Below are 17,767 nucleotides of genomic sequence, written 5' to 3'. Positions count from 1 at the left end.
CGCCTTATACTTTTACGGCACACATTAATGCATGCTGTAAAAGACTATATTAAACACCACATTAACGGCGCACATTCTTGCAGGCTGTAAAAGATAACACAATTACGGCGTGTATCTAGTGCATGCCATAAAACACCAGATGAAAATTGACATTAACGGCGTGCATCTAATGCACGCCGTAAAAGACTATATCAGAAAGGGTATTAACGGCATGCCGTAAAAGTGCGCCGTAAATGTATGCCTATTACGGCACTCATTGATGCACGCCGTAAAATGTGCGCGGTAAAAGAGTCATTTTCTTGTAGTGTATACGCCTATACCATAGTGAGAATTCTGCACAAGTTCTGAAATTGCACAAAGGATGGTTCTCTTCTCTTTTTGTTTAGACACAATTGGTGACTCCTATTGAAGCTTGAAGAATTGGTTTGGAGTAGTTACTGTTTGGAGTGCATAATTTCTTATCAGTATAACAGTATTGGTGTTCAAGTGATAGTTATGCAACCGGTAGTTTTCTTTAATAATTTTGTTGTACAAGTGACACTATTTCAGTGCCAAGACAACTTGAAATAATTGAAGGTTTTCTTGAAGTGGTGTTGGCGTTTGTATATTTGCAATATAAGTGCAGGAAGGTGCTTGCTATTGTTTGTTGGCAGAGTTGATTTCTTTGAGGTTAATCCCACAAAGGTTTGAGTGGATGGAATCACATTACTGGCGCTAGTCGGGGATAATAATCTTGGTGACTTTTGTGGCTTATCATTCTTATCCAACGAAGGGTAATCACCTACCATTTGGTTATTAAAGATTCACAATCCTATAAAGGGTCACTCCTCTTCTGTTTCTTGGAGTCAAATGCCTTATGCTATCTTCTTGCTGAAGATATTATTGATACCGAATATTGACATTTATCATGTCCTTGAAGAGTCACTCCTATCTTGAGGAAATTTCATCTTAAACAGATACTGAAAACTGAAGTCTGTCCCTGCATTTTTCCATCTTGGCTAGTCGTGGTTTGCAGCTCATCCTCATTTTCATCATGAACAGAGATACACAATTGCCCATCGATCATGTGTCTTCTTTCCAGTATGCAGAATTTGATTACTTTGAGGCTTGATCACAATAATTACATTCCATGGTTCTTTCAAATGGAAAGTTTACTGCAAAGTCTTGATTTAAAGGGATACACTGATGGTACATGTCCATATTCGCCTCAGTTCTTGATTACTAATGATGGGATAACTGCTGAAGTTACTAGGGAATTTAAGGAATGGAACAAAAATGATAAGGTAGTGCTATGTTTTATCTCTGCCACTACATCTAGTGAAGCATTGTCCTCTATAGTTGGCAGTAGAAATTCAAGGGAGGCTTGGCTCATGGATGGGTTTAGGCTCCCGTTGCAGAGACTGATGCTGGTTTCAATCCATCATCATCCAAGGTACAAAATGCTATCAATTTGAGTGAGCTTGTGTGAAAATGCAATTTCGGGCTTGTATATATGTGCCTTTACCATAAAATGTTGTGAAAAATCCTTCTTTTCCAGGTTAGTTTCTTTCGAAGAATCGAAGTACTGCTGGTATTTTATGCATTCTCATTTCATCTTGTAGGTAATATTTAACAATTTCCATTTTATTTTTGTTCTTCATATATATAGTCATAATTTATTTCTGATCACATAATCTGCCTATTTTACAAGAATGAGTCAGATTGTTAGAGTGCTGAGAGAAGAGTACGAATCAAGCCATCTTCCTAGGTTGGAAGCGATGATCAGCCTCCATTGTACAGAGTGAGGTTAAGGTGTTTTTTCCCCATGGTACGTACCTGGGTAGGCATACAGATAAACGTATTGCAATAATATATTCTAGTTAGTATTTTATGTACTGACCTCTGAGCGATCATTAATATATTCTAGTAGTAGGATATATCCTCAATAGTCTGGCTTTTTTGTCTTTAACAGAGATTTTATTATACAAATTTTACGTGTGATTTGTTTCTCTCTTACAAGAAATATTCATCTATACTCATATCAATTATCTTGTCAAACAAACTTGGTTCAGTATTTCCACCCCTCTATATCATGTTACGATGTATATCACAATCAAATTCCATTTGAGAAATCCCACGAAGGGTGTGCTATACCATAGTGAGAATTCTGCACAAGTTCTGAAATTGCACAAATGATGGTTCCTCTTCTCTTTTTGTTTAGACACAATTGGTGACTCCTATTGAAGCTTGAAGTATTGCTTGCAATATGAGTTGGCACTTCTATTTTCATCACTACAAGAAAAAACATGTTTAACAACATGCAATTCACGTTGTCAATCACTTTCGACAACATTCGGCGCATGTTGTAGATGCCAGAGTCATTAAAAGTCCAAGAGTCCTTAACATCGCGCTTTGCACGTTGTTGAAAATGGGCGAAGCAAGTTGTTGTAATTATTCAACAATAAGCTTTGCACGTTGTTCTACAACGTATATTCTTTGCCTGTTGTAGAAGACTGTATGTAACAACGAGCATTTAAAGCACGTTGTTATTATGTTGTTGTCGTAGACTACTTTTCTTGTAGTGCATGCATTCCATTGTTACAGAGTAGGAACTAAGCCAAATCTTTTAATTCTTTAATACCTTTTTTCAATGTAGGTTGATCATCATCAACATTTTGTCCATGACATTCATTGTCATGAAACTCAGTTCTTAGACATGTTTAGTATTCTGATAGAAATGTTAAATTTCTGCTACTGTTTGTAATTAGTATTGAAGTTGATAATCAATGTGAAGATTCAGTTCCGGCCCTGAAAATGATATTTTACTGATAGTTAGATGTTATGATTTTTTATGAATTTATGAATAAGTTCAAATTTCAAAATGGACTTTAAAACAAAAGCTGAACTTTTATTTGTGATCTGTAGATCAAAGTATCTACGTATTGTCCCTCTTTTTTCTTTGGTTTTGCTGTCTATGAATATCTCTACGTTATTGATGCTTTCTATACTTCTTCCAATAGAATACCCGTGACACTTGTCACTCGGAGTATACTTGAAGTTGTCATACCCGAGAAGGCTGTTGCAAAGCTCATAACCAAATCGAAAAACATCACTACTAGAATTATGCTCATAGACATCACGACAATTAAATCGGTGAGAAATACACGCGATGTAAAACAATGTCATTAACATCGATTCCTCAAAAACCGATTTGTATGCATATAACTGACATCGTTTTTTACTGTTGACCGATGTCTATATTTTGATTCTAAAATTTTCAAAAACGCGGAAACACTAAGTTAAAAATTTTCAGGAACGCGGGGAACAAAATTTTCATTCCCCACACTTAAAATTTTTCCAACTCACTTTCTCTCCTCTTATTCCCCGAACCCTAGCCCTCTCCTCCTTCCTCTCCCAATCTCTTTCCACAGCCACCACCGCTTCCCCCTCATCCGCTCACTCCCGCTATTATCTCTCTCTCTTTCTCTCTCTCTCTCTCATTAACCGCCTCCGCCCCCTTGCCGGCGCCATCACCTCCACGAGCAAGCTCTCTCTCTCTCTCTCTCGGATTTCGGATCTCGGATCTCGAAAGACTGAAAGAAGGCAAAGAACCCTTCAGTTTCAGTTCTCAGTTACCGACATTCAGAAACCGGAGATGGGATCTGGTGCTGGAAGTTTCCTCAAAGTTCTCCTTAAAAACTTCGATGTTCTTGCTGGGTATCAACTACTATTACCCACTTTACCAAAACCTTTTTTTTTTTCGTTTTCTTTTTTTTGGTTATGTAATCTGATTTGGGGGTTTGTTTCTTGCAGGCCTGTGGTTAGTTTGGTTTAGCCACTGTAAGTTTTGGTTCAAAGATTATAGCTTTCTGAATTCTGATCCTTTTTTTTTTTTCTTATGCATTGTTCTGTGTTCATGTTAAATCCTCTGTAATCTGGTTAACTGATTCTGGGTTGTTGTGCAGGTATGCCTCAATTCGGGTTATAGAGACCAAATCACCAACTGATGATCGCCAATGACTTACGTATTGGATTCTCTACTTTATGATTACACTCTTTGAGCTCACTTTTGCAAAACTTATTGAGTGGTAAGTTTTTTCTTTGTTTTTCTTTTATTGTTCGATTTATTTCGTTGATTTGTAAGCTGAATCTAGTTGATGTGCTCTATATGGGTAGCATAAGACAATGGTTCATTGAATTTTAGTGTAAGATGCATAAAGAGGGATGCTTGTGGCTCATCTGTCATAAAAACTGACAAAACAACTCTGTCTGCAGATCATAATACGTACTTAATTGGAGATGATGAGCACTGCTACAGTGACAATCATGTGTCAAACATTGAAGGTGGTTCCTATGCTAAGTGCATTGATTTGTCAAAAGACAAGCAACCAGATATTTGGAATTCTATCAAATTTGAGACTGGTAAAAAGATGATACTATGGACCATTGTTCTTTAAAAAGATGAATTCTTGATATCTGACCTACAAGATTATTAAAACCAAACCTCACAGATCAATATAGATGGGTCGTGTTATTACCTTTTTATGTATGTAGAGTGCAGCTTTCTTCTAAAGCCTGAATTCTTTGTCTGACATTTCCATTTACTTTATTGTGCAGGCCAAATAAAGGAGGTCCTTCTAAGCTACACTCAAAGTTCATTTGATTAACCCTTCAGTCAAGGTTTAGTTACTTTCTATTTATTTTCGTTGTTAATTTAGTTATATCTCTGCATTTACCTTTTATGGTTTGTGTGTGAATTTCATTGTTGTTTTCTTTTTTCAGATCTGACCTTAAAATAAAAAGGTTTCTGTTGTTTGCTGTTGTTGATTTGTTTTCAGTTTTGAAATATTATTTCCTTAATGATTGGATTCAAGTTAATCTGGGATTTAGAGGTTGATCTATGAGTTTGAAATAGAGTTGAAGTTGGTCATAGCTACAGAAAACAGCTTATGAGATATTATTGTATAGGAAGTTGTATGTGATGTGAAAAAAAAATAAAAAAATTCAACTATAAAAATCTATACTCGGTTTTAAACTTGGGAGAACTACAAACTTCCTTCTGCCATGAAATTACAGTGGAGATTAAAGGTTAATGTGAAATGCAATTTTTATATTTCTATTGAGTTCACTCTGCACGTGAAGGGATTGCTGACATTTTATATTATGTACAGCAAGTATTACCTCTGAAACTGTGTTGATCGATTGTTGTATTTGGAAGATTCAAGGGCAAGAGAACTGTCTTCTTGAAGTATATGTTTTTCTCTTTCTTAACTGAATGAGAAATTCTTTTTGCTTTTAGTAACCAAGTACTGCCTTTTGTGTTCATGTCCACTGGCATTGCTGCTTGATTTTGTTTTGGGACAGTATGTTACGGAATGTGCAGTTATAGGTTTAGGATTTTAGTGTTTTTTATTTAGAACGACTTACAGAAGTGGTCAGCTTAATCAAATATAGGCCCTTTCAAAAATAAAAGGGTTTGCTATGTAGTAGCAGCAAAATCTTATTGAACATAGTAAATCATCAATTTCATGATCAAAATAAAAAGTGCTAAATGACCAATATAAACACAGCGGGGAAGAGTAATCTAGCTGCTAGAACTTTTGCTGTGGATTGAAATATGGGTTGAAATTTAAAGGGATTCAAGCTAGGCTTTTCAGTTTCATTGCAATGGTTGTACAGTTTGACTGTGCAGTTATCATGCGTTGGTTAGAGTATGTTTTGAAAGATGATTATTTTCTAATGCAGGTTCTGTTGTGTGTCTTGGACTGTTTGGCTTTGGTCAAAGGAGTTTTGTGATAAGCAAATTATAATTTGAAAACAGGTGAGAACATTGCTCTATTTGTCATTTTTGTATATCAATTCTAATCGTTAAGTAATTTTGTAATAACCTCATTTTTATCAAAGCAAAAACATGATTGCCATTGCTTTACTTTAGTTGATTTCCGATGCTTTAATTTAGTTGATTGATAGTGCTTTACTTTAATTAATTATCGGTGCTTTACTTACATGATTAAGCATTGTATAATGCTGTTTGGCCTTGTTGAGTCGACTAAACTCAAAAACAATTCTCATTCTCATCCGAAAACACTCAAAGAAACAGAGCATTTTCTCCAAAGCTTGTTCTTGCTCCATAGACCATCAATCAACCTCAGACCACTTCCCATACCTTCACCTTGACCTTGCGCAGCTGCCAGTGGCAGCCTCGTACCGTAAGACGGCCAGCAGCGGCGGCGGAGGAGTCGGTTTCTGTTTGAGCTCGTTTTGGTTCAATCTCAATATCTTGAGCTACAGGTTACCATATCTCTTGATTCTTGTCTCATTGGTTTCGCCTCAACCTTCTGAAGCCCCCAGAAGCAGCCTTGCACGGCGGCGCATCCCGTAGCAGCAACTACAAGTCAACCCCGCCAAGAACGAAACCGGAGCTATCGATCCAAATATCTCGAGCTACAGGACGTATTTTTGAGTGATTCTTGAACCAGTGAGCTCACCTTGAAGTTCTGAGAAACTCTCCAGAAGGAATCGAAGCGTTTCGTTGAAGTTTTTACGTCGAAACTCAAGCTCGCCGGATTCTGGAATTTTTCCGACCACCGAAGCTTTCGATCGGTATATCTCGAGCTACAGACCATATTTTTCTGTGATTCTTGAACCAGTGAGTTCTTCTTGAGTTTCTTAACAACTCTTAAGAAGGAATCAAAGCCTTAAATTGACGTTTTTACGTCGAATTGGAGCTCGCCGTTTTCTGCAGTTTCTCGCCGGTTTCTGGAAAATTCCGGCCACCTTCATACTGTTCAAGGTAATTTTCGACCCCTTCCGGTCATTTTCAGACTTCGTGCTAGTTATGAAAGTTGTTAAGCATGATGAGAGGAAGAAGAGCAGCCCGGCCCCGACACCATTGGTGGTGGTCGGCGGCGGCTCTGCCACTAACTCCGGCGGCCCTTTCCGGCCACCTCCGGGGATCAAAAATATGGTTTCTGTACATTTTCAGATTCTATATTTCAATACGATCATTTTGATATATTATACGCAATTTTTGGATATCATATGATTAAGTTATGAATTTTTACGTTTCGATCGATTTCGATCGTTTGATTCGTGATATGTGAAGTTAGGACCGTCAGATGGACTTGTAGTTTTGATATGATGATCTTATGACTGTCCCAGTGGCTTTGTGTGGTCATGGGCGAAGATCCGACCGTTGGATCTTCGTATAATTGAGAAATGGTGATTCGGAAGGCGATTCGTGAGAATCCGTCCGTCGGATTTTTGTATAAATTTGTGAAGATGTTAGTAAGGACGATTCAGGAAGATCCGACCGTTGGATCTTCGTGATGATTTTTGGAGGGTGATCCTAAAGGCGATCCGTGAGGATCCGACCGTTGGATCATCATTTAATTTCGATCCGACCGTTGGATTGTCGTTTGAGTATGTTTTTGAGTTATTGGCTAAAATAAGGTCATGTGTGATTAGGTGATTGACGGTCTCCCTTGGGTGAAAGATTTCGGTGTGTATTGTGTTGAATTGAAGACGCAGCGGGAATATCGAGGTGAGTAAACCTCACGTGGTTCATATTACGAACCCAATACAATTAATTGCTTTATTTTGTTGCAATCATATGAACTATAGTTGGTATTAATGGGCATTCCTGTGTGAATGTCTATCTATATATATATTATTTATGTGAAATAATATGTATTGTTGAAATTGTGAGATATTATGTACTGTTATGGTTGTGTTGAGTTTATTGTTGAAAAGCAACAATATTGTGAGAGGTATTAAATTTATTGTTGAGAAACAATAAATTGTTGATTTGTTGAGATATATTGATCTGTGGAGATCAATAGGTCACGGGGGTGACCATGGCATCTATTAGTGAACCACGCCCTTGTACCGGGTAGGTGGAAACTAATAGCATTAAATCGTGAACCACGCCCTCGCGCCGGGTAGGTGGAAACGATCAGTTAGAGCTCTAGTCTGTCTGCCAAATGTTGAGTGACCTTATGAGGGTAACGGGGAGTGACTCATAAGTGTATAATATTTATATATATATATATATTTATATATATATATGAGAGTGAGAAAGTGAAGTGGTTTTGTGGTGATCATTGTAATTGTGATGTTTCTACATTTCTATACTTGAGTTAAAGGAAATGTATTTTATTAAATCAACAGTTCTTCTTGTTTACTCATACTGGCTGTAAAAAGCTTACCGGGTTTTGTGTTGTTGCAACTCCCGGTACACTATTCAAATTGTGTAGCGGGTAATCCTACAGGACAGGAGAACCAGGACGGTGATCGTGCGGTTAGAACAATTGTTAGAGTTTTACAGCAATTGTACGTTGTGAGGTGTGTTATGCTCATTTGAGCTTTACAATATTGCTTGTGAGAGTGAATTGTAATAATGAACTCGAAGTTTCGAGATTTGGATTTTGTAATTGTAATTATTCATGTTTCGGATTTGAATTTATTATTCAAAATTCGGGGCGTGACAGTTTGGTATCAGAGCGTAAGGTGCATATTTGGTGATGTGTCAATACCTTCCGAGTGATGGCCCGTCTGCAGCGGATCCCCATCGTGTGCTCTTCGGTATTGGCTAAGTCATTGGGTATGCGTGAGTGTTGGGAGTTGTTTAGGCCGCTAGGTCGTTTTAGGAACGTGAATACCTTCCCTATAGTATTGACTTGGTTAATATGAATTTGTATTTGACTTATACTATGTTTTAAGTGTTATACATGTATTAGCCAAGCATACTATACCCCTTAGGTGATGGATATTCGAAGGGGTTGTACTTAGAACCTTACAGTTGTCTTGTAGGTTCGTATTGAAATAAGTTCAGTGGCCGCGAGTTACAATCTTTGAGGAATAGGAACCTCTTGATTCAACTCTGTTAAGTCAACGAGGATTGTTTTATGGAAGTAAGGTTCTTTTGGATGTTGAAGTGTTTGGTTGAAGGCATGATGTGGACCTATGCACGTACCTAGTGTGGATACGAGTATTAATTGATAATAATTTTGCCTTCTTAAGTTGGACATACAGATGCATTTGAATAGATTCTAGACTCATGTGGAGTTGTGAGTAGTGTTGCGGTTAGGGAAGAAATTATTGTGGTTAATTCTTCCATGTGCTTGTAAATTGTTGAGCAGAGTTTGAGGTGCGAGAACGGAGTTTGATCTCGTGTTGAGTGATTGAGACGAACGACTATATATTTGAGTTCTCTCCGAGTACCTAAAATCTTAAGGGCTATTTGAAGTGGGACTAGTGGTAGTTTTAGTATTTCTAAATTTAAATCGAGATCCGAGGAACATGTTTTGTATACGTGGTTGATGTTGCGAGCATCATTTTTGATTGATATTTTGCGTGTCACAAAGACAACTGGATTGGAAATTCTCCGTTTGGACACCTTGGTCTGTTGACCTGACTATGACTTGTGGACATAGTTTTATTTAAGTGAAGGAAATTGATTTTGTGAACTAGTTTTCTTAAGTTTTGGATCGTAGTGAGTATGGTTATGGACTTAAGTGAGTTTCGCAGTTGTTTTGTGTTTAAGTGTGAGTAGGCGGGACACTTAAGGTTTTGCAATGGAGTTAATTTTGGTCAGTAAATAATTGGGAGAGTTGGAATCAACTCTTGTGAATGATATTGGACGAGAGTGTGTGCCTTTGGTGATTGATTTTAGGTGATATAGTTAAACGCAATTTCGGATATTGATTTTAGTGACTTTGTTAGGTATCCATGGTGGTTCAAGTGAATTACTATGTGATATGGAGTTTGATTCGAATTCTGAATCGCTAAATGTTAGGGATTGAATTGTGGTGAGTTTTTGTTGAAGCAATTGATAGATGGAATTATCGAGATTCTATAAGAGTTGTAAGAGTAACTCTAAAGACGTGGGTTTTTCCTAGCTAACTCAGGATGTGTTTAGCTTTATAAATCCCTAATCCTATCGATGAAATTGTTGTGTTTGGTATGACTCAGAGGATACTAGCTAGACCTCGATGCGACTTAATTGATTGTTGGATTCTTTTTGAGTGATTGTTTTTATTGCATCATTATGAAAGATGTGTGCAGTAGAGTTGTTTATGGTTTTGAAAATAGTATTGGGTGACCAAGGTTCGATCCTTGGTGTTGTTGTTGGTTAAACAAAAAGAAAAGAAAACATGCACACCATCTTATTGATTTTACATTACAAAAAAAAAAAAAAGAAAAAAAAAAAAAGGAAAACGAGGACCATGCTATACTAAGCCTAGTCAGCAGCTCCGGATGGATTGAGGCTGAGCTCAAGAGAAACGTTTGAGCCACTGTGGTAACCGCCTGAGCCACCAGAATAGTAACCAAAAGCGCTACCTTCCTCGGAAGTAGCCTTCAGGTTACCAAAGACGTCCTCGCCGTGCACGGGGAACAGAGGAAGAGTTTGAACCTCCTGGTGATCTCCTCCTCGTTGTTGCAGGGATGTTTGTCCTCCTGTTGTGCCAAAAGAGTTGTACTGGTATTAGTGTTGAAGTGTGAGGAAGAATATGAAACAAAATTTAAATCAAGAAATCCTTCATTACCAGTAGAATAGGTGGAACCAAAGTTGAGATCAATGGATCTACCATTATCAGTAGAACTAGTGGACCCAAAATTGATGTCAATGGATCCACCAGCTGGCCCAAAATTGATGTCGATGGATCCACCAGCACCAGTAGAACCAGTGGACCCAAAATTGAGATCAATGGATCCACCAGTACCAAGAGAACTAGTTTCCATGGGCACTGGAGCAGCCTGTTTACACCTATTCATCTGCTTCTCTCGAGCCCTGACGTTCTGGAACCAAAAGTAAATGTTCTTACCCTCAACATGTCCATACTGGTTCAGCTGGAGGCAGATCTCGTGAATGTGCTCTGTAGTTGGGCACTTAAATCCCTTGACGTAGTAAAGATCCTTGAGGATTCTTATTTGTTCTGGAGTAGGAATCCACCTGGTACGGCTTCGCCAGAAATCCATGTTGGCACTACTTCCAGCTGCTTGGGTGTTTCCTCCCTCCTCTGTTGGTTGCTGTTGTTGTGGTTCCATTTGTTGCGGGGTTTGGAGCTCCATTAGTTGCAGAGTTCGTGGCTCTTGGGTCATGGAGTGAGAGGATGTGAAAATCGAGGAATACATGGTTTAGTGTTTGAGGGAGATTTTGTTAGAAGGATTGGAGTTGTTGAACTGGTGATTGGAGATCTGAGATTCTCAGAGGAAAGATGAGATCGAATCTTCAAATGGAAGAAAAGATCTGAGAAAGAAGGATTGAAGATTTGGAGGAAAAGATTGAAGATCTGAAAGTTCAGAGGAAAGATGGGATTGAATCAACTAGATGGGAGAGAAGATCAGAAGAGAAGGATCGAAATTGATGAAGAAAGGATTTGTGAAGAGGAAAGCTGAAGAGTTGGGAGAGAGGGGCTGGAACTCAGGAGAGATTCTCGTTCCTTTGGAATGAACAGTTGCGCCCTCAGAATGCACCTATTTATAGAGCGAGGTGAGCGGATCTCCACCGTTGGATGGACGACTCCTGTGATTCATTCTACGCGTTGGATTAAAGTCGCCCTAAAACACGGAAAAGCTGTTGGCGCGTGGAGAGCGTGTAAGGGGACCGAGGGAATCTCGAGACGCTGTGGCAGACAGCTTTAGCCGAAAGTGATTTGCTTTCCGTAAATCACGGAAGAGACGTGTCGTGGCACGTGGAGTGTACCGACAGTTTGTTTTTATTCTATCGCTTATGATAGAATAAATAAAAGGAGTTGCATGGATAGTAAAGAGAGCAGCTGGTGCTCTAGTGGTTGAAGAGCAAAGCTCTTGTACAAGAGGTCAGAGGTTCGAACCTTGCCTCTCGTTTATTTTTATTATGTTCGCTTATGACATAATAAGTATAACATTTGTACACATTATATTAAGCACAGCTTGTGCTCCAGTGGTTGGGGGACAAAGGTTTCGTGCGGCAGGTTGAGGTTTCGAACCTTGCCTTCCCCGTTATTTTATTTATGTCGCTTATGACATAATAAATATAACACGTGAGCATATATTAATGAAGGCAGCTCTTGCTTCAGCGGTTGGGAGCAAAACCTTCGTGTTCGAGGTCGGGAATTCGAACCTTACCTCTTACAAATATTTTTTGGATCTCGTATATGCTTGATATACGGACGTATATACGGTATGTACGGTATACATACGTATATACGGTATGTATATGTATATACAGTTGTACAGTATGCATACGTATATACGGTCTGTACGGTATGCATACGTATATACATTTGTACGGTATGCATACGTATATACGGTCTGTACGATATGCATACGTATATACGGTATGTACAATTTCATACCGTAGCCGAGCTGGAAGTTGGTGGGCCGATTGGTAGGCCCAAATAGTAAGCCCAATTGTTCGGCCCGATTGGTAAGCCCAAATGTTAAGCCCAATTGTTCGGCCCAAATGTTAAGCCCAATTGTTCGGCCCAAATGGTAGGCCCAAATGTTAAACCCAAATTAGTTCGGGCTGGTTAGCCAAACAGTACGGCTGAGCCGAGCCGAGCTGAAAATGTTCAGCCCAAATGGCCGGTTCAAATGCTTAGCCCAAGGATTGGGCAAGCCCAAGCTATCATTATTGGGAGTAAACACAGATTAGTGGACCCTCCCAGAGCCCACAAGAAGGCCCAAGTGGCCCATAATGAATAAGAAGACGTTGTGGAGGTGTTTGGATTTTATAAATTCTTGATTTAGTGAAGCAATATTTTCTGCACATTGTTTTGTGTGCTTGAGTTTTGGCTAATGTTGGTAGTTAAACTCTAGCCTATGTTTCCTTGTCCTGGAGTGTTGTTGTGAGTGGTAGGTTGTTTGAGATGGAATGAAGATCTCGTTTCCAATTATTACAACGCAGGAGAACATGGACTGGATTTGAGAATAAGAATGCCTTACCTGATTGATAGGTAGTGCGCTTAAATTTCGGGACGAAATTTCTTTAAGGGGTGTAGATTGTAATAACCTCATTTTTATCAAAGCAAAAACATGATTGCCATTGCTTTACTTTAGTTGATTTCCGATGCTTTAATTTAGTTGATTGATAGTGCTTTACTTTAATTAATTATCGGTGCTTTACTTACATGATTAAGCATTGTATAATGCTGTTTGGCCTTGTTGAGTCGACTAAACTCAAAAACAATTCTCATTCTCATCCGAAAACACTCAAAGAAACAGAGCATTTTCTCCAAAGCTTGTTCTTGCTCCATAGACCATCAATCAACCTCAGACCACTTCCCATACCTTCACCTTGACCTTGCGCAGCTGCCAGTGGCAGCCTCGTACCGTAAGACGGCCAGCAGCGGCGGCGGAGGAGTCGGTTTCTGTTTGAGCTCGTTTTGGTTCAATCTCAATATCTTGAGCTACAGGTTACCATATCTCTTGATTCTTGTCTCATTGGTTTCGCCTCAACCTTCTGAAGCCCCCAGAAGCAGCCTTGCACGGCGGCGCATCCCGTAGCAGCAACTACAAGTCAACCCCGCCAAGAACGAAACCGGAGCTATCGATCCAAATATCTCGAGCTACAGGACGTATTTTTGAGTGATTCTTGAACCAGTGAGCTCACCTTGAAGTTCTGAGAAACTCTCCAGAAGGAATCGAAGCGTTTCGTTGAAGTTTTTACGTCGAAACTCAAGCTCGCCGGATTCTGGAATTTTTCCGACCACCGAAGCTTTCGATCGGTATATCTCGAGCTACAGACCATATTTTTCTGTGATTCTTGAACCAGTGAGTTCTTCTTGAGTTTCTTAACAACTCTTAAGAAGGAATCAAAGCCTTAAATTGACGTTTTTACGTCGAATTGGAGCTCGCCGTTTTCTGCAGTTTCTCGCCGGTTTCTGGAAAATTCCGGCCACCTTCATACTGTTCAAGGTAATTTTCGACCCCTTCCGGTCATTTTCAGACTTCGTGCTAGTTATGAAAGTTGTTAAGCATGATGAGAGGAAGAAGAGCAGCCCGGCCCCGACACCATTGGTGGTGGTCGGCGGCGGCTCTGCCACTAACTCCGGCGGCCCTTTCCGGCCACCTCCGGGGATCAAAAATATGGTTTCTGTACATTTTCAGATTCTATATTTCAATACGATCATTTTGATATATTATACGCAATTTTTGGATATCATATGATTAAGTTATGAATTTTTACGTTTCGATCGATTTCGATCGTTTGATTCGTGATATGTGAAGTTAGGACCGTCAGATGGACTTGTAGTTTTGATATGATGATCTTATGACTGTCCCAGTGGCTTTGTGTGGTCATGGGCGAAGATCCGACCGTTGGATCTTCGTATAATTGAGAAATGGTGATTCGGAAGGCGATTCGTGAGAATCCGTCCGTCGGATTTTTGTATAAATTTGTGAAGATGTTAGTAAGGACGATTCAGGAAGATCCGACCGTTGGATCTTCGTGATGATTTTTGGAGGGTGATCCTAAAGGCGATCCGTGAGGATCCGACCGTTGGATCATCATTTAATTTCGATCCGACCGTTGGATTGTCGTTTGAGTATGTTTTTGAGTTATTGGCTAAAATAAGGTCATGTGTGATTAGGTGATTGACGGTCTCCCTTGGGTGAAAGATTTCGGTGTGTATTGTGTTGAATTGAAGACGCAGCGGGAATATCGAGGTGAGTAAACCTCACGTGGTTCATATTACGAACCCAATACAATTAATTGCTTTATTTTGTTGCAATCATATGAACTATAGTTGGTATTAATGGGCATTCCTGTGTGAATGTCTATCTATATATATATTATTTATGTGAAATAATATGTATTGTTGAAATTGTGAGATATTATGTACTGTTATGGTTGTGTTGAGTTTATTGTTGAAAAGCAACAATATTGTGAGAGGTATTAAATTTATTGTTGAGAAACAATAAATTGTTGATTTGTTGAGATATATTGATCTGTGGAGATCAATAGGTCACGGGGGTGACCATGGCATCTATTAGTGAACCACGCCCTTGTACCGGGTAGGTGGAAACTAATAGCATTAAATCGTGAACCACGCTCTCGCGCCGGGTAGGTGGAAACGATCAGTTAGAGCTCTAGTCTGTCTGCCAAATGTTGAGTGACCTTATGAGGGTAACGGGGAGTGACTCATAAGTGTATAATATTTATATATATATATATATTTATATATATATATGAGAGTGAGAAAGTGAAGTGGTTTTGTGGTGATCATTGTAATTGTGATGTTTCTACATTTCTATACTTGAGTTAAAGGAAATGTATTTTATTAAATCAACAGTTCTTCTTGTTTACTCATACTGGCTGTAAAAAGCTTACCGGGTTTTGTGTTGTTGCAACTCCCGGTACACTATTCAAATTGTGTAGCGGGTAATCCTACAGGACAGGAGAACCAGGACGGTGATCGTGCGGTTAGAGCAATTGTTAGAGTTTTACAGCAATTGTACGTTGTGAGGTGTGTTATGCTCATTTGAGCTTTACAATATTGCTTGTGAGAGTGAATTGTAATAATGAACTCGAAGTTTCGAGATTTGGATTTTGTAATTGTAATTATTCATGTTTCGGATTTGAATTTATTATTCAAAATTCGGGGCGTGACAAATTTTTTTATTTCTTTTGATTGACTAATAGTATTAGGTAGGAACATGATGACTTGCAGGGTCTTCAAAGTTTGTTAACATAAATTGGTATTTAGCTTTCTGTCAGTTTCTAAGGTCAAGTTAAAACTTTTAACAATATGATATAATGGTTTAAGTTTCATAAATTAATTGTTTCAGTTGTCTTTATTGAATTTTACCCTTTGATAATATATTAAGAATGCAGCAACAGTCATAGCAGTAATCGAATTGAAATTCAACTCTCAAATGTTCTTGTTGTTTGTCTGAATAATTTTCTCTTTTCTTCTTTATTATATATTCTTTGAAAAAATAGTTACATGATCTTTTGGAGTAAAACAGAGCCTGCTAAGCCCTTAACACAGTTAATAGAACTTTGTTTTAAAGTTGGAGAAAACTTCAGGAAGTTTGAAGTTAACAGTGATGCAATCAATGTCATCAAAATAATTGAGAATCATAATTAGGATCTAAGTCAACAAGTCCAATCTTTGATAACATCTAATTAACAGCAACCAAAAAGGCCATACATAGTAAAGATTCAGTATTTTATAAAGAAACTCACGTAGCATAGCAGCCTAGATCCACTTATCATTGGTGTGTGTCACATGATTAGTATTTTATCTCATAATGAGTCAATTAATGAAAGCTATGGCAGCTTGTAGGTGGTATATATGACTATTTAGAAATAATTGAAGGAAGTTTCATTGTGATCTGCTATTGGGTTTCTCAGTAAAACAAGTTGAATAATTCAAGACACAAAATGAATTAGAGGTTTCAGGCTAGGGTTTATGAAAAGAGATTAATAGCCAATCATGAGGTTGCTGTTTATAGCAGAAAAGCATCATTGGTAACCTTTCTTTCCTACATGAATACTTTTTAAACATTGATTTGTTTTTTGTTGTATGGCATGCAAGGTATGTGGTTTGTTACATAGCATGGTGAAGTTTGGAAATAAAGACATGCAGAGTTACGGATAATTCAAATGGAAATTACTAATCACTTGATTTTCAACTATATGTGATCATGTGTCCCAGTTTCTTCATTTTTCTTTTTAAATAAGAAATCAAATTTCTCATGAACAAATGGACTGTCATTAATTTAAGTAGGGGACTTAGCTCCTTATCCTCTTTACATCTTTTGAAGCTAAAACAAGGCTGGTCTCCTGCTCATCTAAACTGTGGATCGAGTTGGAATTGCACTAGGAGAAATAGATTCTTCCTTTTGGTTGTTGTTGGCCTTGTCCGAGAAATTCTTTAAGATCATAATTACATTGGGGTTGAAGAATAGGGGACTTGATCAGGGTCTATCTATGCTGGCATTTGTTCCAATTTAATGGAGTTTGTCTGTCTTTAATTGAGGGTTTAGTACTTTACATTCATGATAGTATTACAAGTGATGAGTTGGAATAGCGGTACTATATCCCATTTGGTGTTTGAGGTAGAGGTGTGGACTTTTAAGTTGCATTATGGTGAGTCTATAGTTATAAGTTTTATGATCTTGTCTAATTGGAGCAAATTTATATTGATATATTTTCTTGCTAAATTGAAATTGTGCTGCATAACCTCTAAGATGTAGAATTTACTTATTTAAGAGTTCAGGCATTACCATTGTCAGGCATTGCATACTTGAAAGTTAAAATTGGTGTCAAACAATTATTTATGTACGTCGGTAATCATTTTCTTGTACTATGAAACAATGGCTAAACCTCCAGCTAGAAAAATTAAATTCCATCTAATTGATATATACATATTATGCAGGAGCATTAGAATGGGGCTGCTCCAGCTAGAAGTGTTCTGGCGTGGATCCTAATATAAATTTGAACGTGTCTTTATATGTGCAGGTCTTTCAACATGACATGTCTTTTGGTGAGGAATGTTACAAGCGAGGATGTTAGTTATTACCACACATATGGTTCAGAAGTTTTGGTCACTAGCTTTGTGTATAACTCTTTAAGTTCAACAAGAAGCTTAGTAGTTTTAGGTATTTTGATGCTTAATTATAATTTTGCAAAACCTTTGGTTGGTGTTACTGTCACGCCCCGGATTTTGAATGATAAATTCAAATCCGAAACCTGAATAATTACAATTACAAAAAAAACCAAATCTCGAAACTTCGAGTTCATTATTACAATTCACTCTCACAATATATTATAAAGCTCAAATGAGCATAACACACC

The 17,767-nt window shown here is 38.2% G+C and overlaps 1 protein-coding gene and 1 long non-coding RNA gene across 3 annotated transcripts; both read left to right on the top strand.

The window, feature by feature from the left end:
• Positions 1–380: 380 nt before the first annotated feature.
• Positions 381–1,928, top strand: LOC133714035 (uncharacterized). Its single transcript, XM_062140047.1, has 3 exons — positions 381–1,432; positions 1,538–1,597; positions 1,691–1,928. Exons 1-3 carry the CDS (start codon positions 1,065–1,067, stop codon positions 1,782–1,784), a joined length of 522 nt encoding a protein of 173 aa, XP_061996031.1. The 5' UTR covers positions 381–1,064; the 3' UTR covers positions 1,785–1,928.
• A 1,167-nt stretch (positions 1,929–3,095) lies between these two features.
• LOC133717481 (uncharacterized) lies at positions 3,096–17,572 on the top strand. 2 transcript variants are annotated; one of them, XR_009849656.1, is made up of 7 exons: positions 3,096–3,696; positions 3,793–3,819; positions 3,945–4,067; positions 4,255–4,323; positions 4,597–4,659; positions 5,725–5,800; positions 17,432–17,572. It is a non-coding gene; the product is annotated as an uncharacterized LOC133717481 (long non-coding RNA). The 2 variants fall into 2 exon arrangements; XR_009849655.1 differs by having other exon boundaries at positions 4,255–4,401.
• Positions 17,573–17,767: the final 195 nt, after the last annotated feature.

Source organism: Rosa rugosa, chromosome 6, assembly GCF_958449725.1.
Source record: "Rosa rugosa chromosome 6, drRosRugo1.1, whole genome shotgun sequence".
Classification (NCBI taxonomy): domain Eukaryota; kingdom Viridiplantae; phylum Streptophyta; class Magnoliopsida; order Rosales; family Rosaceae; genus Rosa; species Rosa rugosa.
This window is presented reverse-complemented; position numbering and strand designations above follow the sequence as displayed.